We start from the raw sequence: 22476 nt of genomic DNA, 5'->3' as shown, positions 1-22476 counted from the left end.
GATGGCCAGGATTTCTGATGAAGTTTCCCCAGCCTTAGCTGGAGATGCCAAGGAACGGACATTGGATCTTTTCCTTGCAAGGCCTTGTGTGTTGCTTTACAGCTAAGCTACAGACCGAAACCAAAGCTAGGAATATCCCCGACCCTGAGATACAGAGACCAGAATACTAGATCCTGATTTTATAATAATATATATAATCTTCTCTTTAACAGGAGCATATTAACATCCGCAGACATTGTCAGAATAATTATCATTAGAATAACAATAATAATAATAATAATTAATAATAATAATAAAAAAGGGTAGGAGGGGACGGGTGAGGGGAGTCTATAGTACACAGTCTTGTGAGGTCAGCGTAGCCTTTCGGAGCCTGCGCTGCCGCGGCCTTCAAGTGCCCCCTTCTGTATTTACACGCTTGCCTGGCATCCGCGCCCCCAGCTAAGCTGGAAGGAAAACAGTGCATCGAACACAAAATAAAACCCATCAAATAGCCCCCTTACCCTCCCACCCCCGTAAAACCTGCCTCTTTTTTTTTTTTTTTTTGTCTCGTTTCCTTCTTTTTCCATAAAACTTCCTGTCAGAAATACACTATTTACACACGAAATAAATAGAGCGGTAACCTGATTTGTGTTTGGCCTGCGGCAAACAGTCAGAGGTACTAGGGAAAGTATGGCTTGGATTCAAATCTGTACAGAGCCGTTTGGGGAGCCGGGATCAGCCTGCAACCCCGGGGCATGGCAAAGCCGGGAACCTTGCATATTTCAGGGCCTTGCATCCAACGGGCAGGAAACGGTGAGAGGAGACGGGCCCCCTTGCCACTGTCCCTTGGCCCTCCTGTCCACACCCCTGCCCCGCCAGCCGTTTTCCGGCCCTGGAGCAGTGGTTGCATCCCGCAGTCTCAGCATAAGATGGGCACGCCGTCTGCAGTCACGAGCCGGCCTGTGGTGGGGTCGTAGCTCCCTGCCAGGTAGTAGAGGTCTTGACGGTCCTGGTATTTCTTGCTGCGAGTCAGCTGCTCGTAGTGTTCACGTTCTACCACCTGGCATTTGTGCGAGATGGTTTGGACGTCGTTCTCGTCCTCGTGGCACGACTGGTACAGAGCGTTCTGCAAGAAGGCCACATGTCAAAATATTGCACCCCGGCCTTGTGTTTTTTGCAAACAAGAGGACCGAGGCGCTGACCCCAGGACCAAGTCCTCTGCAAGAATTGTTGCTTGCCAGTCTGCAAGCACCCAACATTGTGGGAAATTCAATCACATTTCAGCTCAAAGCAACAAGAGATACGGAAAGCTAGGGTGCACACATTCCGGAAATCTCCCTCCCAGTGTGGTAGCGTTAGCCAATTAGATTACAGTGCTACCTTGGTTCTCGAACATACAGTCATACCTCGGGTTATACCTTCAGCTTTCGTGTTTTTGGGATACGGACGTGCCGAAACCTGGAAGTACTGGAATGGGTTACTTCCAGGTTTCGGCTTCTGTGTATGTGCAGAAGCAGCAAATTGCCACAGGCGCAGCGCTGCGGGTTGCGAACGTGCCTCCCGCACGGATCACGTTTGGAACCCGAGCGTCCACTGTAATCCATTCCGGTAGTCCATTCAACTCCCGAAACTGTTTGAAAACCAAGGTGCAGCTTCCACTTGGCCGCAGGAGCTTCCTGCACTCAAGCGGAAGCCGCGTCGGATGTTCGGCTTCTGAAAAATGTTCACAAACCGGAACACTTCCAGGTTTGTGGCGTTCAGGAGCCAATTTATTCGACACCTAAGCCGTCCGAGAACCAAGGTACCACCATATGGGGCAAGTTCAACCAGCCTCCCCAGAGCTTGCTGGCCCTCCACTCCTGGCTGCACATGGGATAGCACGTGATCTCCCAGTGGATCCCAAACTACCAGCAGTCCATCCTTACTTTAGTTCAGAGCATGCTTTGTGTTGCTTTGTATAACTACAGTTGGCAGGGGCCACAAGCGTCATATAACCAGAACCCTCTGCAATGCAACTATCTTTTGCCCAACATAGGGCTCGAAGCCACGGCCCCGAGATCAAGAGTTTTTACACTCTTACCAACTGAGCCATCCCAGGTAGTACTAGTTCAGCCACACCCTGTGCCTGCCTCACCCTCCTTCCCCCCACCTAACTCTCGCTCCCAAAGTTCGCTCCCGGCACTTTCTGGCCTCTCACCTTGCCATCGCTATGTCGCTTGCCCAGCTTGGTCTCCTCAGGATGGTAGAACCACTTTACTTTGACAACCATGTTGCTGCCCCAGGATTCCCACATGCTCTCGATGCGGCCGATGTACGGCAGATGGGGTCGCCCGGCTGACAGGAAGACAGCACAGTCACCGATGCGCAGAGTCTCCTTGCCCCGTACAATTGCCTTGTAGAACAATTTCCGTGCTTTCCCCTTCATGCCACGACGCTGCAGGGAAGGGCAGAGCATGCTAAGGCACAGTAAACAGGGGCCTGCCTGTCACATAGGGTCCCCACCACCCCGCCTTCCGACAGGCCCTGGTGGGGTTCTGCCTCCTACGGGATTCTGACTGTTGCCATGGAAACAAAGCCCTGCATGTCAACAGCAGAAGATGCCCTCTGCAGCCTGTAGCAACGGAGCATAAGTGAGGGGCCCACTCTGGATCAAAAGCAAGCTTGGCTTTAGCAAGAATCCCTGGGAGAGGATAATCAACATCAAAAAACCCAATGGGGTTGTCAGGTGCCTTTTTATGTCCTGCGAGGTACGGGTGCCCAGAAGGACTGTATTGACATGGAATGCAGCCTAAGGACAAGACACACAGAACATGGCTGGTGCCTCACAGGGAGCAAGATAACCGAGTGCGTGGAAGAGAAGCAGCTCGTTCCCACTGTACCACTAGCCACTCGCAGGAGGCTGCTAGCCATTATGAAACCTCGGCCGTGTTCCCACAAATGCAGAAGCGCTTACAAAAAATTGGCCACTATTGCAGATTTCCTGTGTGAAGTATCTAGGACAACTGAATGCAAGTTAGTAAAGACAGTGATCCCTGGCCAACCCGGAGGATTTGGTGACCACCGATGCACGGCAGCGAACACCAGTCTAATCTCTGTGGGGCTCACGAAAGCCCCAAAGGCTGTTTTGCAGCCCAGTTCTGAGCCTGTCTATGTGGTTAAGTGTTTACTTGGATGTACATCTGAGCAAAGTGTGCCCGAGATGGGCAGCACGAGCATCCTAATTTGTTAACCTGAGGCTGAAGTGTAAAAACAGGAATTCATGGTTCTTTTATCACACAAAAAGAGAGAAAGGGAACTTGGGTCTTTCCGCCAGGTCAGTTACAGGAAGGCAGTATGAAGAGCGGAGAAGGAAGCCTCCCAAGCTTAGCCTATCCTCCTGTTGAAAGGCACAGAAAGACTTATGAACCGCTTCCTCCTACCATTTCCTTCCAGCTCTGTCACAATAGCTCTTGCCAAAACAAAACCCCATTGATACAGTTTTAACAACCAGACAAAGCAGATTCAAAACCATTTCCCTTAATTTGCATACTATAGTACAATCACACCATATGGCATAGAATATTTTATATATGAGAACATGAGCAATGTTCTAAAAAGCTCCGATGGACTGGCATCCATTTCCCATACCTGAGTGGGGTTCCCAGACCACTTCCAGAGCTGGCGTGCTGGCAGGAAAGCAGAGATCTTTGGCCGGTTTTCCACCGAGGGCAGCCTCTGCCGGCGGGAGAACTCTTTGGCTTTGGAGAAGCTCAGGGCCTCCTTGCGCCTGAGCTTGCCCTTGGCCCCAGCGCCAAAGCACCTCTGCAGGGTGCTGCCCTTGGAGCGCAGGGCTTCGGACTGAGCCAGCAGGGCTGGGACAGGGTGCGTCAGGCAGGTCTGCACAAGCAAGGTCGAGTCCTCGTCGTCGGAACTATAGGACGAGTCATTGTCGGATGAGCAGAGGCTGGACGTGGAGCCCGAGCCCGAGCTGGAGGAGGTGGACGATCCGGAGGACGAGGAGGAGACGGAAAGACGTGTCAGGAAGCGGGAGGGGACACTTCCTCTCAGGTCGTCCACCTCATCTTCATCCATGTCTGAGTAGGAGCTGTGACAGTCGCTGTCGCAGTGCAGACCGTACTCCGTTTGACCCGTGTACTTGCGCAGCGCCAGCCCCATGGGCAGCGATGCGCTCTTCTTCTCCTTGATCCCCAAGGCCGGGTGAGCGTAGCCGTGGCCGGGCAGCGAGCCAAAGTCCTTGTCGTTCATCAGCAAGGCCTTGCAGTTTTTGTTCTTGGGCGACGTCACGCCCTCGTGGTCCAGCTTGACCAGGTAATCGCCGCCCATTTTCCGGCGCCCTCCCTTGCCCATCTCGACGTCCAACCGCTCGGCCTTCTTGGCACGCAAAAGCTTCTGGGTGCACGGCAGAACCAGGCCGGCGCTTCCAAAAGCCGAGTAGGAGTTGGCAATGCGGCTGAACGAGTCTGAGCCAAAGCCGTTGCCAAAAATGGGGGCAGCCACGCTGTGCACGGGGAAGAGCACCTCCTTGGCCCGCAGCTTCTTGCTGCTGCCGTTGAGCTGGAAGAGGTTCTGCCGCATCGCTGTGCTCTTGCTGGAGGTCTTGCGCTTGTTCTGAGCCACAGCTGACCAGCTCAGCAGAGGGCTGGCACGGCGGCCCAGGAAGTGATCTCCAGGCAGGGCTTTTGAACTTGGGTGCAGCAGGTCAGATTTACCTGGTAGGAAAGGACAGGGTCAGAGAAATACTGGTGGGGGCTGCCAACTGCACTAAGAAACTGCGTTTAATCTTCCTATGTCCTTCCCCCATGCAACTGCTTTCATTTATTCTTGCCGGGGCCTGGTCAGATGGGTTGAGCCGATAAGGACTACAGTAGACCCTCGGGTTACGTTACTCTCAAGTAACGTAAACTTCAGGTTGTGAAAGTGGCAAACCCGGAAATATTTTTCCGGGTTACGCCGCATGCGCAGAAGCGCTCTATTGCGCCATGTGCATGCACAGAAGCAGCGCCTCTGGATACGGATTTCTCAGGGCGCGCATGGACCCCTGGAACAAGTTAAATTCGTATCCAGAGGGTCCACTGTATCCTCTTTGTATGCTAAAAAAAAAGCCATCCAGAAAGGGGTGGGGAATGAAATGGGTGTTTAAAAAAGTAGATACTAAATAGGTAGCAATCACAGTTAGATGAGCGCCACAGATCCTGCAAGTGTCTGACTCGGACACTGTCAAAGTATTTCTGCAGAATGGCGAATGGCAAAAGGCAGGAAGTAGCAGCTCTCACTGTTCATTCACTTCTCCCTCCCCAGGAATCCATGACACAGCCCACCAGCAGCCCTTGACTTGCAAACCATTCTCATTTGGCAGAAGAAATGCTAAGAGACAGAGTGAAGCCAAAAGAAGAGCTCTGCTTGTTAGGATCTCCCATGTGTCCAGTGTAGGATGCATTGACCTCACTTCTTTTTGCCCTTAGTGACATCAATATATAGGCACATAATCACGTTGTCCCTTGGAGTATATTGTCCCTGATTGGCTGGGATCTCCTGAGGAGGAATGAAATGGAGGGGGGACCGAGGAGAGAAGGCAACTGAAGCAGCAGCGATGGTGGTGGTGTCTTCGAATAGTGATGAACAACCATGAAAAAGGTTGGATTTGGGGCAATTGCAGTCTAAAGAAGAGTAAAATGTTTGGTACAGAGTTCAGAGTTCACCGGGTTTTGTTTATAACTCTATTATATCTTGGTCTATCTCCCTTTCCTGGTGTTCCACCCCCAACTGATGTCCACTAACGCTTTGTCAGGGTTCATGAACCCTGGCCCACCTTTTATGGTGCTGCTTCATTTTGATGTTTACACGCTGCTCTTTCCATAACTTAGATGGCCTTCTTTTTTTGCAGGTAGGGGTCCAAGTACTTCTGGATTACATAATGGACCTGGAGCAAGGAACCAGCTATATTTTGTAATTTTATAAGCTATGTGACTTTGCTGCTCAGTGTGTGTGTGTGTGTGTGTGTGTGTGTGTGTGTGTGTGTGTGTGTATATTACATGATCTGTGGTGTTTTATGCATTGTGACTTTGCTGTTATTTTTATTGATTACAGTCCAGTAATGATTTGATGTGGTTTTTGAGGTGTGATTTTCTGTTTAATTATTATTTGCTGATACGTTAAGGGTTCATTTTATTGTGCAATATTGTATTTGAAACAGATTATTGACTATTGCATTAAGCGTCTTTGTTTTTAGTCATATTTTTCATTATGATTTGCATTGGATCAGATTGTTAATAGGACGTGTGATCTTTGTTGCATATTTTATCATTTCTATGGCTTGTAAACTGCCTTGTGTGTAACAATGTAGAAAGGCGGTGTACATATTAAAAAGGAAGTTTCTGTTCTGCTGCAAAGTTTTACTGGGTAGCCCTGGGGCAAGTCACCCTCTCCGCCTAATCCCTCTCACAGGGTTTTGTGTGAGGATAAAAAGCAAGACAGACACAGGACCTTTGAGCGCCTTTCTAATGAAAGGCAAGCAATGGAGAATTGGCTTACCAGCTTTTTCTTTGCTCGTTGCCTTCTTGCCGGTGCTTTTGGCTGACTCTGAGCTCTCCCGCCCCTCAGCACACAGGCTTGGTGCCGATTCACTGGAATGGGGAACATCACTGGAAGACCTCTTGTTGCGACGGCAGAAGGTGGAAACCAAGAGTGCAGGAGAAGGCTCTGTGCCTGTAGCAGAGAGGGGAGAGTTAGAAATCTCAAGGACAGATCTCTAAGGGTGCCTCCTGAGTTCATAGGTTGGTGGCCCATCTGAATTTGCCTCTGTGGCAATATTCATCTCCCGCTTTTCACGGCCATGTGCAGGCTGGCAAGATCCCAGAAAGATCCTGCACCCAGAAAGCGCAGGACGTTCTTGGATGCCCAAAGGGAATAGCCACTGTGCCCAGAGCTGCGGGGAGTTTTATAACCAACCCAGCACAAGGTGCAGTGAAGCTGCACCCAAGGCGCAGATTGCAGCAAGGAAATTGCTCCTTAGCAAAAGCCCCAACATGGATGAAGCTCTGCATTACAACCTCTGCAGGTTTGGATCTGCCGAGGCAAAACAAAACACAGAAGCGCATCAGGTACAACTGACCCTGCCTTCCTCCCATCCAAGGATGCTTACACTGGATTTTGAAATCGGGTGGCAACATGCGGATATTAGACACTGCAATGTGGCCTGTGTCCCCATCGTCGAATTCTACCAGCACCGAGTCTGCATCATCCTCTTCATCGCTTGAGGAACCTGTGGGACAGAATCTGTGTTAACTTTGGGGACAGACAAACACACGCGCACATCTCAAGCCAGCTCTCCACCCTTTTCTGGACCAGGGACCTGGTTGCTCGCTGCATGCTTGACTCTTCCCCACCTTGGGGTCTCTATTGGCCAGCCCCTCTCACCTCGAATGACATTCCCTGGGTAGAGGCAGCGGGACTTCTGGCTCCAGTAAGCACAGACTCGGGTGCCAGGTGGGAGGCTGTGACTTGACTGTGGCCGCACATCCAGAACCTGGGAAGAAACAAAAGGTCGTGGTTGGCAGGTTCTCTTAGCAGTAGTGTTGCTGCCACTACTGCCTAGCCAAGGGCAATGCTTCACGTTGTATATCATAGAGTGACTGTCAAGGAGAAGATGGAACAAGCTTGGCAGAACTGGGTGTGTGGTGAGGCTCTAGTATTCAGGCACCGGCATTCCATGCCTTGCATAGCTATCTGCTCATCTGCCATGGTCTCCACTCACGTTCTCTTTCCTCGCATTCTGCCTAGACACCACTGAATGCTGCCCTTTCCCTCTAACTTTTACAAAGCTCCTTACTTTCCAAACACTCCAAAGATTTGGTTTAGAAAAACCAAAGTTGCTAACGGCAGACAAACCGCAGAATCAGTAACTGGACATATTATTGATTTGATTAGCACAGTTTATTAACACTGAGCTGATGTTTCCTTAGTGTCAGAACTGCTTGGATTCTAAAAGTCTGCACCAAGTGTGATGAATATGTCTTAGTACAACACAAGCATCAGCTAAGGCTGTCTCCTCACTGGGGGATGGGAAAACAGCACTATCAAAATGAACAGCAGCTTTTCATACATCCTGTTGGGCACTGTGATGCGCAGCTGGGAAGAAAGGGAGGTATTCTGTCCCCCAGAGCATTTGAAAGCAAGAAGCCAGGTGTGGCTACAAACTCTATGCTAGCCTCACAATACCGGTTGGTGGAAGATCAACATTGAAGCTAGGCTGACCATGACAAATCCTGTGCACTGTGCAAGTGCATCTAATCCCTCCCAGTTAGCATTGTCCTGTGTTGTCTTTATAGATCACCTTTTGGCCCTAAAGTCCCCAAAGCAATGAAAAGAATCATGTAGACATGCCCTTGCCTGAATGCATCTTGCCCTTCGCCCTACAACCACACTATCTCAGGCCCTGGTACCCAGAAGACATGCACCTCCTGAGTGTACCTTGCTTGCCTCAGCAAAAAATGCTTCTCTCCATCGTGCTGTGCCAGCTTGCGCTTTGCACATTGGCACAGGGGAGCGGCACTCTCTGCTCCCTGCCTCACAGGTAAATCCCAGATTCATGAATGCACCACTTGCTGTTGCTCCCAGTTGCATTCACAGCCCAGCTTCTCCGCCCCCAATTGCCTAAGCAGGCCTGATTAATCCCAGGCCATGATCTGCAGGGACTCACCGCCTCCTGCAGCAGCTGCTCCTGGGAATAGATCCTCTGCCGGTTCCCTCGCTCTCCCTCAATGACGATGCTGTAGCTACGGGAGGGACAAATCAATGGCAGAGATTTATACAGCTGGAGATGTGAAAGGCTGGAAAAGAACTCGGCTTGGCTCATTTTGACAAGATGTGAAATGGGACATTCAATCCTCGGTTTGCAGGGGAGGGAACAGAGCCCTTGCCTTTTGGCCCAGCAGTTGGGAGAGCATGATGCTCGCTGCTCAGCCCACAGGTCCATATAAGTAGGAGGCAAAGAGCACTCGGTGCTCAATTTAGGGTCAGGAATGGTGCTAAAAGCTTGGTTCAGGAATGGAGGAAAAACATGCTACAGGGATAAACAGTGCAACCCAATAGTATAATTACTCAGAAGTAAGCCTCACCTCTGTGAGGCTTACTTACAGGTAAGGAAACACAGGAGTGGCAGGCCAATGCTTTTATGGAGCACATTTTAAAATTAGCAATTTTAATGGAGGGCAGGTGGCTATTACTCTTATTCTGCAGACAGGTAAAAGCTTACCCAAGACCATACCAGAAACTTATGATAGAAGGGGCCTCTGAACTTTCACACCCATCTGTTCTCTGCACCACAGAGGCTACGGTGTACTTTTTGTTCAGAGCAGCGGAGGGAAAGCATTGGCTCTGCATTGCCAAGTATCAGAATGGATATCACCTGCCACTCTGTTTGCGGGTAAGGAAGATAGGGCCACGATACTGAATTGAGGTCATGTGAACATTGCAGCATGTTGCCTTGGGCAAGGGTGCTGGTATTACTTTAAAGCAGAGATGGGGAAACTTGTAGTCCAGCAACATCTGGAGGGCCACCACACCTATCATCTCTGACCACTGGCCAAGCTGGTTGGGTCTCATGGAGCGGCAGTCCCACAACATCTATAAGGCCATGGTTTTCCCATCCCTCCCTTTAAAGCAGCGTTTCCCCAAACTTGGGTCTCCAGCTCTTTTTGGACTGCAACTCCCATCATCCCTAGCTAGCAAGACCAGTGTTCAGGGATGATGGGAATTGTAGTCCAAAACAGCTGTAAACCCAAGTTTGGGAAACCCTGCTTTAATGGAAAGGGTATTAAAGGGACTGTAACTGTCTGCAGGCACAAAGGAGGAAGGAAGCCACGAAGAGCAGAGGAAAGGAACTGCCTGCCCCCTTAAATATCGCCGTGCTGCCATTTGTTCTTTGCAAGAAACGCCGAGCCCTCTCTTCTTGCATCTCTTGCCCATGTTTGTGCCTGGGAAAATGGGGGTTCTTACATGTCTGGTGGCTGCAAACTCTTCACACTCCCGGCGTAGAGCAGGCTGTCCTCTTTGGGAATGAGCACGCGCAGTCCATCCTGGAGATCCTCCTTGTGAATGGTGCATGACTGGGCTGCAGCCAAACAAGGCAGAGCAAGGCATGAATCCACAGCTCACACTGCTCCCCCATTCCTTTAAACCAGCATACTTCTCAACTATATATATAGTTTGGAATCTGCCTCCAGAATATGACAAAAGTTATTATTAAAAAGGAATATCCAGCTGGCCAGCAAGCACCTTCATTTAAGACCTGCAGCTCTTAAGACTGCATCTCTTGCAGCGAGTACACAGCAGAGGGTGGGCTTGCAGACTCGTTAACAAACTTCATTACCGCAGCTCTTGGGGGATGTTTCCCCAGCCTCGCCCACATGTGGAGACTGGAGCAGAGCCAAGAAATGCACCCAGTGGTGTGGGCTCCAATACCCGGCATCATCCCAGAGCTGCTCAGCAGAATCCTTTCTGCACCTCCCAGCGACCCACTGCAGCAGTCTTGCTCTGCACCCCTGTCTGCCCCGTCTCAGATTTCGCTTCAGCAGCAGCTTATGGACCACCACCACCACCCTCCACCTCGAATACGTTTTCCTCCTTTCGTCTGCCTTTGCTCTTGTCCAATGATCTGTGTGGTTCACACACATGCAGAGAGAGAGAGAGAGAGAGAAAGACTCTACTGGCCCCTGCTTCCACCCCCAGCAACAGAATGCTAAACTGTGAGGGAGTGCCAAAACTCACTGGGGGTCATGTCTTGCTCCGTACCAGTGGAGGGCATCTCCTCCTCTTCAGAGAAGCTGCTGTTATCATCAAACTCAAAGTGATCCTCAATGGCGAAGCTCTCCATCAGCCGGCTGACCGCCCGGCCTTTGCACTGGAAAAGCCAAGGAGAAAATGTATCACACGTGACAAACTGTGTCTGTGCCCAAGGCGCGAAGGGATGGAACAAGGGTCTCCTAAATCCCGAATCGATAGTGAAACCTCTGCACCACCCTGACCTTTGCCAGATGGGGGGGCCATTTCCCACTGGAAGAGTTCTCAGGGCAGCCAGAGGAGCTCCCACCCAGCAAATACAGTAGCAAGGCAGATCTGAGCCATCAGCTCCTCCTGGGAAGAAAATGGTGGCGGCCATAGGACCCTTCGGAGGGGGCAAGTGGTGCTGACCTACCCATGCCCTGCATTGCAGGAGGTGGCGGCCGTTTCCTACCTGCTTGCTGACCACTTTGTTCTTGACCTTGGCCAGCTTCTTGCCCTTGCTGAGGATGGCCTTGGCATTGCGGGGAGAGAGCGCCAGTGCCCCATTCTTTCTCTGCCAAGAGGGAGGGAGGGAGGAGAAAATGGGGTTAGGCAAAAGGCCAGGCAACAGAAATCTTCGGGCAAAGGAGCAGTGCTCTACAGAGTACCTACCCTGACACGAATGGCTGTAAAGAAAGACCCTTTCTCTTTTTTTAAAAAAAATAATGATTTTATTTATAAATTTTTAACAAAAAACATTTCAACAACATTTCTAGTTTAACAATCTCTTCATCTACAACTTTCCCTCCCTCCATGGTTCCCCCCAAAAATTTCAATTTAGGCTGCATATTATTGTTATTTTATACCTTTGCCTTATCACAAAAGAAAAACAGAAAGTTCACCCCCACTGCTGCCCTTATTCAAATCCTACTTAGTTTTTAAGTATTCTGCAAACATTTCCCAATCTTCTTTAAAACTGGCCTCTTTCTGATCTCCAATTCTACGCGTCAATCCTGCCAATTCTAAGACCCACCCCTTCCCTCAGGGCCCGTCTGTTTGGCAAAAACACCCCGCCCCCGTTGCATCCAGCTCGCTCCAGCCCATTGGGTCCCACCTTCCTTCCAGGGACAGTGCCCCTGGCACACCCCCCCCCCCACTTGAGGAACACCTCCAGTCTGGCCTCTTTGCGCGCCTGCTCACCCTGAGGGCCGACTGCAGCACCTTGCTCTTCCGCGTGGCTTTCTTGAGGCGTTCACTGTTGAGCTTTCCTGTGTCGTCCCGGGTTGCAAACAGTCGGGCTTGGCTGCCAGAGAAGAGCCCCTCGTTCGCGGCCGATGTCCCAGGCCCGCACTGCAGCTCCTTGGCCTTGCTCTTCAACTTCTTCTTGCTGGAAGCCTCGCAAGATGCTGCCCGGCAGACGGGCACCTTTTCCAGCCTCCCTACTCCGGGCTTCACCGGGCGCCGCTTGATTTTGACTTGGCCCTCGGGACTGGGGATCCGGCAGGGCCCTGTGGGGATACAAAAGAGTATAAGAGTTTTTGTGTTTTTGATACCTTGCCTTGGCCAGGTCTTCCTTTCTCCTTGCACAGTCTGGCTTGTATAATAGGAATAAGCTTAACACAAGTGCAGATTTGGGGCAGCCCCATATCTATTAGCAGCTTGTGGGCCAATCTGATAGCCTCCCCCCCTCTTCTTTGGGGGCTTTGCTTTTGGCATGCAGTGTGATACCAGAAGCTGGATCTCAGAACCTCGCCTGGATGGGCACCTACAGATTCCCCGTAATTTAAGAATTGGGCCCATATGGATCCTTCACTGCCATTTTGCATCTATCCTTGCACATGAGTAAAATTAGGGCCATATTATACCTTTAAAGTACATTCTCTCCACTGAAAAAAAATTGGGCACTGTAGTTTAAGGGTTGCTGGGAACAGTAACTTTGGGAGGTATAAATTACAGTGCTCAGAATTCTTTGAAAGGGAAAATGTGGTTCGAATGTGCTTTAAGGGCATAGTGCATACACAGCCACAATTTGGCAGGATGGACTGTCTGGGAAGACAGGAGGACCCGATGCAATCTTACATTATTTTCTTAACAGGCTTCAGTGCCTTGTTCTCTGCCAGCTGGGATGAATCCTGCATCTTACCAATAACGTTTTGCCACTTTTTGTTTCACATTACCTAGAAGCCCTTGCCTCTCCTTTTTCTTCTTTGCCTTTTGATTCGCTTCCATCTTCACCACCGAGGAAGGAGAGGGGCCAATCACAGCAGGGTTTACTGTCACGTGAAGGGTGGAGCTGGTGTCGCTGGTCAAGTCGTCAACACCACCGTCGTCGTCATCGCTTTCATAGTCTTTGTGGCGATTGTCATCTGCGGGCAGAGAGGAGAATCAGAAGAAATGGAAGAGAGGGAGGGAGCAGGCCATCTCAAGATGGGGGAGGGACTCAGAGGACATTATGGACAATAACAGGGAGGGGATGCAAGGCATTCTACATGATGCTTCGCTACACTGATGTCCATGCTTCTGTCATCAAGGCACACCCAAGACAATCGCTGCCTTGTTTTTGAGGCCTATACCCTAACACGAACTGAGAAGCCAGAGTTCAAAGCCAGCAGCTCGCAAAACATTTTATACATCTTGTTTGGGGCATTTTATTGCACTGCCTCTTTTTTAATGAATTTTTGGCAGCAATCCACCATTTGGGAACCGTTGGATTTGAGGACTTAATGCAGGAGGAGCCCCTGATAAACTGCCCCGGGGTTCTCATCACGGGTACAACAGTGGGGCAGAAGCTCTTCCAAACGTAACGAAACAAAAAAAGCCAAGCACACAACTTGGAGGGTGTTTCGGGCCTCGCAACTGCCCCCCTCTGTCAACCCCGCAGCAAATCTGGCCTGCGTATCCTCCTCCCCCTCTCCCAATCTTGAGTTCTTACATCCTGGCTCTTGCCCCTCTTGACAATGTCCCTTTGTTCTTTTGGCTTTGGGGAGTGGAAGCAGGATTTCTGTCTCAGTCTTGGCTTCCTGATAAGATGCCCCAGAAGCTCCAAGGGAAACCCATAAGGCTGCAGTCAAACTGGAGCGGACATTGGCCCCAGCAGAGGCCAGCACGTGCAGCTATTTTTAAATTCCACCGCTTCCTCTGCTTGCCAGGAGGAAATGCGCTGAGCGGCAAAAGCTCCTGGCCAGAGCAGAAGATAACAGGGTTTTTTTCCCCCCTGGAGGATGAACTTGCTCTGTGAATGGCTTGGGAGCGACTAATTGCGCTTTGCCTTTCCCTAGTGGGAAGGTGGGAGGGCCAGTAGGGATTCTGTGTCTTGGGAGTCCAGCACACTGCCCTACAGGACACACACATACTCCCTTTCCACAGGGCCGGAGGTCAGCAATTGTCCCAGGGCCTGTTTTAGCCGTGACAGATACGGCAAGGCAACAGCTGCAAAGTTACTAACATCCTCTTCACCTCTTACTTATTTAAGAACATTTAGTTACTGCTTGATTGCAAGAAAACCACTAAGTGGTTTACAAAGATATAAAAGAAAGCAATACCGCAGTGGATAAAACTCAGTTTAAAACAGGTTATTTTTAAAAAAAATCCAGAAGAAAATTAAAACCAACGAGATGAAACATGCAGCTACATGTCTGAAGAGGTTTGCCTAAAGAAACAATGGTTTAAGTAAGGTAAAGGTAAAGGGACCCCTGACCATTAGGTCCAGTCGTGGGCAACTCTGGGGTTCCGGTGCTCATCTCGCTTTACTGGCCGAGGGAGCCGGCATACAGCTTCTGGGTCATGTGGCAGAGCAGCGCACGGAAACGTTGTTAAAAAGAGTACAGTGAAAGGCGCTTGCCTGTTGTCAATAGGCAGGGAGTTTCAAAGTGCAGGTGCTGCCACACTCGAAGACTGATTTATTTTGAGTGTGGAATGAGGATTTTGCAGCACCTGTAACAGTGCCACTTCCACAGATCGAAGTGGTCAAGTGCAAGATGAGGCAAGGTGATCCTGCAAGTCAACTCCTCCCAAGCTGTTAAGGGCTTCGTTTATTAATAGCAACATGCTGGTAGCCAACAGGCAACTGGCGCGCATCTCTGACCAGGGTCTACACCACTGCCAACCTTTGCTTCCCAGCGAACCCCACCCTTCTCTACCGCCATCCATACCTGCATCAGTATTTCCTGTGCTTGGCTTGACCTCTGAGGTAGTGAGGTCCTGCTGTGGGTATTTGGCAGAAGGCGTTGCTTTGGAGCTCTTGGGCCGGGAGAGTTTCTTTTGGATCCTGGTACCGGGGCTGGGCTCTTTCCGTCGGAAGGGGCCAATGTTTGCGGGCAAGCCTTTGCTCTTGACCTTCTGCTTGAGATGGGAGACCTTGTGCACCACGGTGGAAGCCAGCTTGGTTTGGGAGCTGCTCTTCTTGCAACGCACCTTCTCCTGCAGCAGGGAAACAAACACGAGTCACTACGGTCCAAAAGATGCCTTCTCCGCTGTCTCCCACTCCCTCCCGCTCACATCTGTTTCTTACTATCAGGGTACATTGGAAAGGACGCTAGGGAGCTGCTGCCAGTCAGTGTAGACAGTATTGAGTAAGATGGACCAATGGTCTGGTTCAGTAGAAGGCAGCTTCCTATGTGATTGGTAAAATGAAACTCTCAAATTGTACAATTGTGCACATTTCTGCCTTACTTTGCCTATGGGGGGGGGGAGGACCACAATATACTGGAAGATGAAGGAGATGCGAGTGTCTCACATATGAAGATACAGCATCCCAGAGATCTCACTAGGCCAGTCCTCAAAGCCTAAAGCATCGTGGTTGATGTGGCGAGGGTCTTCCCCATCTGACTGGCTTTGGAAGGCAGGGGCAGAATGTCAGTGGCTCTGATCAGGCCTAGCTTGTTCACCAACAAGCTACTTTTTACTCAACGACCAGGAAGGTGAAAGAATGAAGAGGATGGCTGTGCTAGATAAGGCTCTGTGCTGGACTCACCTGGGAGTTTTTAATGCCACCATAAGGAGTCTCTGATATTTTCCTTTTCTTCTTCTTCGGCTCTCCCTCAGCCCGCAGCTCTGCACACAGCAGAGATAAGCTGGCCTTTACTGACCTGTGAATGGGAAAGAATGCTCAGTTTGGAGAAAGCCCAATGGAAAGACAATTCAGCTCACTGACTCCTCCATTTGGGGGCTGGAGGCCACGGGGTGATAAGGTGCAGAGGTGGAGCCTTACACAAAGGAAGGAATTTTTACATAGGTTTTCAGGATGGAATGAGCACACACAGACACACACATGCCAGTTCGCAGCATTCTGCAATTCCATGCAGCATCAATTACCATGAAACATTGGTTCTAGACTTTAGGGCTATATGAGAAAAACCTATGGCAGAATTCTTGTGGCTACTGCTGCCTGCCTAGCCCCACGCTCCTGTCTCCCATTTCCTTCTCCCAGTTAATTCAAACTCATTCCAAGTTCTCCATATACAAGGGTTAAAATGTGTTGGGTCAGAAGGACACACGCAACTTTTAAGCAAACTTGTAAAATTGAAGGCCATTTTGTGCTGAGATTTTTTTCAGTTTGGCACAATTTATTTTGAGCACGAAAATCAATACTGCCTTGGTCTACAGGATCTGGGAATTTCCTTCTGGTAAAACAGTAATGGACCTGCGTCATTATAACCATTATATGCCCCGGAGTCCAAGGTTGCCATACAAGGATGGAGAGTGCCAGGCAAATGTTCAGGTTCAAGTCCCCGGTCTCTACCCTTTGATCCAGCTGTCTTGGTGCTGGGTGCTCACTAAAGTTTCTAAGAAGCTCAGAGCATTTCTTCTGCCTTTGGGGAAGAAGAGCTGGAAACTTCCTTCCTCCCCCCCCCCCATCTCTCCAGAGCAGGAGGGCACAGCAGGAACTAGGTGCCAAGACATCTGGGTTTTATTGAACTCCACTGTTTCCTCAGGAAGCCGCTTGGATGAAGACTGAATTGTGGTAGCTGTGTAAAACAGGAGACCCAATTTCTCCTGACACATACAAGGACTAGTTAGTATTACTAGGAAAATGTCTGAGACTGTGGCAGGCAGGGGAGCAGTGTGTGTGTGTGTGTGTGTGTGTGTGTGTTTAAATACACCTCTATGTTCTGTGCACACATTTACACCTCACTTGGATTCTGCGTGCACCTCTGTTTTCACAGAGAGAAAAACCAGAACGCAACTTTTAAAACAGGATCACATACAGTGGTACCTCGGGTTACATATACACTTCAGGTTACAGACACTTCAGGTTACAGACTCCGCTAACCCAGAAATAGTACCTTGGGTTAAGAACTTTGCTTCAGGATGAGAACAGAAATCACGCGGCGGCAGCAGGAGGCCCCATTAGCTTAAGTGGTGCTTCAGGTTAAGAACAGTTTCAGGTTAAGAACGGACCTCCGGAACGAATTAAGTACCTAACCAGAGGTACCACTGTAAAGCAGATAGAATTGGGTATCTAAATGTGGCCAAATCAAGTTTGCAAACCCTTTCCCCAAAGCAGGGAAGGTTGACATTCCTCCCTAAGGGGCGAGGAGACTGAATGGATTCCCTTTGTGCGATGCTCAGAAAACGGGAAGGAAGAGATCATTACTGAGTAAAGAGCCCTGCTTTGCACCCTTGTCAAATGTCACCCATCTTCACCAAGTGAAATTGAAACGTGCCTCCCTTATGGATCGAAAGGTGTATGAGGGTTTATACGGGGAGTTTAGAAGGACAAGGTGCTTCCGGGGGGTGGGGTAGGTAAAAGCAGCTGGAGGGTCTTGTCTGCAAGACAAGAGTCTGAGCTGACGCCAGTGCTGGATGCATGCTCCCACACACCTTTCTTTCTTTCCCGTTTCCCTTAGGTGGGGAAGATGGCATGCTGCATCCCTCCCACAGGTCCTGTTGCTGCTTTAGGAAAAGGGAGGAGGAGATTCCTTGGACTTTTCATGCCTTCCAGCAACATTCCGGAGCGGCTGCCACTTCTGCTGCAGCTCATTAATTCACCAGCTATTGGGAGGGGGGGGCGGCTTTGGGACAATCGCTTCTTTCAGCTGAGCTTGTCAGAAGGGTTTATGTGCAAGGGGATTGCCAGAGGAGCTACAGCGGAGCTCCTGCCCGGGCAGCTTAACTCCCTCAGCACCGCCGCTCTTGGCTCCGAGGGAACAGGTTTTATGGGCGCGCGTGGGTGGATGTGGGTCTTGGGGGAACCAAGAAGCTAAGTGAGGCATGCCTCTCTCTGATACGCACAATGATAAGAGCCCTGTTCAGGCGCTTGTGCAGGCTTATTATTACCATTATTATTATTATAAAGGTAAAGGGACCCTGACCATTAGGTCCAGTTGTGACCGACTCTGGGGTTGCGGAGCTCATCTTGCTTTACTGGCCGAGGGAGCCGGCGTACAGCTTCCAGGTCATGTGGCCAGCATGACTAAGCTGCTTCTGGCGAACCAGAGCAGCTCACGGAAACACCGTTTACCTTCCCGCCGGAGCGGTACCTATTTATCTACTTGCACTTGGACGTGCTTTCAAACTGCTAGGTGGGCAGGAGCAGGGACCGAGCAATGGGAGCTCACTCGCGGGGATTCGAACCGCCAACCTTCTGATCGGCAAGCCCTAAGCTCTGTGGTTTAGAGCACAGCGCCACCCGCGTCCCTGGTAGGGTAGAAGTACCCCCCCCCCCCGCCAAAGCAGACAAATTTATTTTCATATGCAACAGCCGCAGCGAGAATACTATATGCGCAAAATGTGAGATGTGGTGGTACCTACTAAAGAGGATCGGCAGGTGAAATTGACAGAATATGCCGAACCAGCACGTTTAACAAGTAAAATTGGTGATCAGCAGTCTTTTAAGGAGGAGTGGAAAATGTTTGTACATTATTTAAGGAAAAAACTTTGTAAACATGTTAAAACGCAAGTAGGCTTTGAATAAGGACAGGAGTAAAATCGTATCTGAGAAAATTGTGGTGTATAACATGCAGCAATATTTGAAAAAGTTGGAGAAACCATAGAGGGGTGGAGGGGAAGTCCTGTGTTAACTGGCAGTTAATTGGAAAATGTTGAATTTGGGGTGACTCCCATTCAGCTGAAAGGGCTTTGAAGCCTCTGCAATAGGAGACCTGAATAACAGGGTGCCACCAAGGGCTGGATTGAAGCTGGCATAGGTTGGGATGTTGGAGGCAGGACTTGTGTGTGTGCCCTGTTCCCCTCCTCAGTTATGTGGAGCCTGTGGCCTTTCAGATGTTGCTGGACCATGGCATCAAATATCCCTGTCCATTGGCTATGCTGCCCGGGGCTGATGGCAGCAGAGTCCCCAGAAACATCTGGAGAATCACAAGCTTTCCTATCTTCAGTTTAAGTCAGTGTTTCCCAAACTTGGGTCTCCAGCTGTTTTTGGACTATAGTTCCCATCATCCCTGACCATGCTAGCTAAGCATGATGGGAGTTGTAGTCCAAAAACAGCTGGAGACCCAAGTTTGGGAAACACTGACTTTAAGCCCTGATGTGTTCACACAAATGCCTGAATCGAGCTAAGATCTGGAATTCTGGAAGAAAATCCTCTCAATTCTGCAGTATTACAACTCAAATTATGCAACTGGATAAAGCAAATTACAAAGACTATGCTTTCTTATTTTCCTCTTTTTTCAAAATTCTGGGTGTTTGTTCTACTTAAGGAGCAGGGCAAGACCTGTAAGGACTCATGGAAGAAATATGAGAAGCAGGATAGGTCTCTTGAAGAGGAGGACTGGGAGCCATGGGGAAGGACTATGAGTAACATGGACCTAAGTTGTCTTGCCCTCCTGACCAATGCAAGCCCTCTCTCAGCCACCTCTCCCATTTTCCTGGGGCTGCAATGAAACTTCCACGTAGATTATCACGTCTGATGTTCCTGCATGTACTAATAAGCTAAGAGCTATCATCGATTCCCACTATATGCATGCCAACTAAATGTGCACCATAAAAATCTGAGGGAATGATCATCGCATTAATTCCTAACACAAAGTACCTTCTGTGTAGGACTCTGGTATTGTGCAAAGGGATCCTAAGAGTTTGGCAGAAACAGCCAGCATGGTTTTGAGCTGTTTCTTCATAACCAGCACTGGGACAAAACTTAGCTAAGGAAAATGAGATGCAGAAGAAACGAGGTGAAATTTTCAGGGGTTCTTTGCAAACTATGGGATCGGAGTTAATATCTGTGCTCTGTAGCATTGCTGCAAGCACGCAGTCTCCTGCAGCTACTGGCAAGGACTCTTGGCTTATCTCGGCCATGGCTGCATGCGTGTGCATACTGTATAAAACACAAATTCTGCACCACAGAAATTAGAATTCCGTGACCTATCTGAATTTGAGCATGTTTGTACATTTTCTTTTATTTTGCATAAACTGATTCTGGGACATTTGCCGTTTTAACTATATATTAGGACACTACAGATCAGCCCCCAAACCACTGCTGAGCAGCCTTTTCTGCTTTGGGGAGAAACCAGCTGTGTAACTTTCAGGCAGATCTTTGCAGCGATAAGTTCTAGAAACATGCTCTTGAAAAAAGGAAATTAAGCCGAGAGTTCTGTTGGAAGCTGAGCATTCATTCAAGCTGAACTGAATGCCTAGTGCCCTTCTGTGCTCCCTTGGAATTGCAGCACATGCAAAGCCATGTTCTTAGAGGAGCGAGGTAGTTGCTCCACAGGCATCTGTGCCCGGCTCTTCCATGGAATAAGCCATGGCCCACTGGCCCAGTTAAACCCATTGGAGGAGAGCGCCAGGATTCCTGCTGCTAGTGTGTACTCACTGCTGCCTTCCAAACACTTCCTGTCTCCACAAAGGGCAGCATGTTTGTGTGTGCAAGTTACATAGAGCAAGCTAGAGGAAAGCCTGGATCAATCTCATCTGACACACTGAAAAAGAAGCAACGAAGGGACACGTTGCTTGATGTCAGGAGAAAAGGAGCAGGAAGCAAAGGCAAAGAGAACAACACTCTTATGTTTCAAGCAGAATCAAGACTAAAAAATAGCCAGAGGAGGTGCACACTCCCTACCTATAAACAAGAATCAAATTAAAGACTCAAGCCTGGCCTAATCTGAAGCAGGCCATCCATTTTTTCTTTTTCTTTTGACACCTTCTAAATCAGCCTTCCCCAATCTGGTGCCCTTCATGAGTTTGGGACTAAATGTCCCATTAGCCCGGTCATGCTGGCTGGTGGGAATCCAAATACATCTGAAGGGTTCCAGGTTGACGAAGTCCATCGCAAAGGATCTGCTCTGCATCGCATCGGCAGTTCTTTCACAAGCAGCGTCCTCCCAGCATAGTAAATATGAAATGAATTAGCTCCCTGAAGGCTTTGTTCCCATCCCCCCCTACTGCTGGCTGGCTTCCCGCTTGGATCTCCAGCGCTCGTTAGTTCTAATTGCTCCACTCCGGCACCCAGAGAAGCCGCCTCTTGTTTGCTCCACCCTGGGAATGCAGCCCAGGGTTTGAGGCCGCGCAAACCCTCTTTCCCCCTTCCCCGAGACGGCTTCTGTTCACACTCCTCTCCCGGGCCTTGCCCCCTGCACCTCGACCTTCTGACCCGGGGCTGACCCTGGAGCTGGTGCCAAATTCCATTCCTGCGGCTGCAGCAGGCGAGGAAGGAGGGAATTCCCTGACAAGCAGAGGGATGGGAAGGGAGCAGAGCACCCTCAGGCAGGCAGGCAGGCAAAGGGCCATGGGCAGAAGGCGGGGTGCGGAAAACAGGCCAGCAAGCAACTCGGGGCTCCGGAGAAAGCCAAGCTGCCCATCTTCACACCTCGGGCACCAGCGGGCAGGGAGCTACCGTGGCTCCAGGCCACCGCTCAGTTCCGGGGAGTGGCTGGAGGGAAGCAAGCTTGGCAGGGATTCTCTCGCTCGGCGTGGGAAGCTGCGGGAATGTTCCCGATAGGAAGCAGGCCAAGGGGCCGGGCCTGCAGCTGCCACAAGAGCATGTGTTGCTTCAGCGAGGCCAACAGCAGGGAAGGGATGCCATGATGGCTGGGAGACTTGGCCTGGCAACACACAGCAAGGGGATCCTGTGCCACCGTGACTCGCCTGGCTGGGTTTACAAGGCAAGGCCTGTGCGCCAGGATGCAAATCAGGAAGGAGCGCAAGCCGCCGTTCAGGTGTGGAGCGGTGAGTGTCGTGGGTGTGCGAGTTTCCCTCTGGCAGCCTGTGTGGTTTGGAGCCATCCTGCAATACTTTGATCTGCAGGGAAAGGGGGTGTCGGTTCGATGTTGCGCGAACTCTCCCAGGAAGGGCTGAGCCGTTGCTGTGTTTATAGGGCTGTTTGGAACAGCATCTCCCCTACTGAGGAAAAGCTACGCCATGCTCTGAGCCCACTAAAGCATGTATGTAGAACAGGGTGCAGGTATTATTTAGGTTGCAACTCGTGAATGCAAGAAGCACTCCCTAAGTACAGGAATTAGAAATTGGGGGAAGAGAGAGATAGACAGACAGACATTGCATCCCAAATATACACTATATTTCGGACCTGAGAATAACACCCCCACTGTGGACAGTGAGAGCCTCACCAATGCAATGCCACTGGTAGAATGTGGTTACACCATTTCTAACTGGGCCCAGCTACTGAATGGAGCAGCTTTTCAGAGACATGAAGGCAGTATGATGGACTATTGATGCCCCGTTACAGAAGGTCACGGCCCCCACCCCTCCTCCTGCCATAGTCTCTGGTTCAACGTATCTTACAGATTCTCATAACATTTGCAAAATGCAGAGGCCACAGGAGGA

At 50.1% G+C, this 22476-nt stretch overlaps 1 protein-coding gene across 13 annotated transcripts in view; it reads right to left on the bottom strand.

Annotated features, from left to right (window-relative positions):
• Positions 1-173: 173 nt before the first annotated feature.
• BAHCC1 (BAH domain and coiled-coil containing 1) overlaps positions 174-22476 on the bottom strand; it is a 160237-nt gene continuing 137934 nt past the window's right edge. For 11 of the 13 annotated variants that reach the window (XM_077924065.1, XM_028714279.2, XM_028714288.2 and 8 more), the window contains 14 exons: positions 15713-15827; positions 14892-15159; positions 12918-13106; positions 11941-12248; positions 11213-11314; positions 10747-10879; positions 9976-10090; positions 8678-8753; positions 7396-7504; positions 7121-7240; positions 6511-6684; positions 3607-4688; positions 2177-2413; positions 174-1105 (listed from right to left, as the gene is read on the bottom strand). In XM_077924065.1, the coding sequence (XP_077780191.1) occupies positions 899-1105; positions 2177-2413; positions 3607-4688; positions 6511-6684; positions 7121-7240; positions 7396-7504; positions 8678-8753; positions 9976-10090; positions 10747-10879; positions 11213-11314; positions 11941-12248; positions 12918-13106; positions 14892-15159; positions 15713-15827 (3235 nt within the window). In that variant the 3' untranslated portion in view covers positions 174-898. The remainder of the gene's footprint in view (positions 1106-2176; positions 2414-3606; positions 4689-6510; positions 6685-7120; positions 7241-7395; positions 7505-8677; positions 8754-9975; positions 10091-10746; positions 10880-11212; positions 11315-11940; positions 12249-12917; positions 13107-14891; positions 15160-15712; positions 15828-22476) is intronic. The other 2 variants (XM_028714317.2, XR_003704530.2) reach the window with 2 other exon arrangements.

The sequence above is a fragment of the Podarcis muralis genome, chromosome 2 (genome assembly GCF_964188315.1).
Source record: "Podarcis muralis chromosome 2, rPodMur119.hap1.1, whole genome shotgun sequence".
Lineage (NCBI taxonomy): Eukaryota > Metazoa > Chordata > Lepidosauria > Squamata > Lacertidae > Podarcis > Podarcis muralis.
This window is presented reverse-complemented; position numbering and strand designations above follow the sequence as displayed.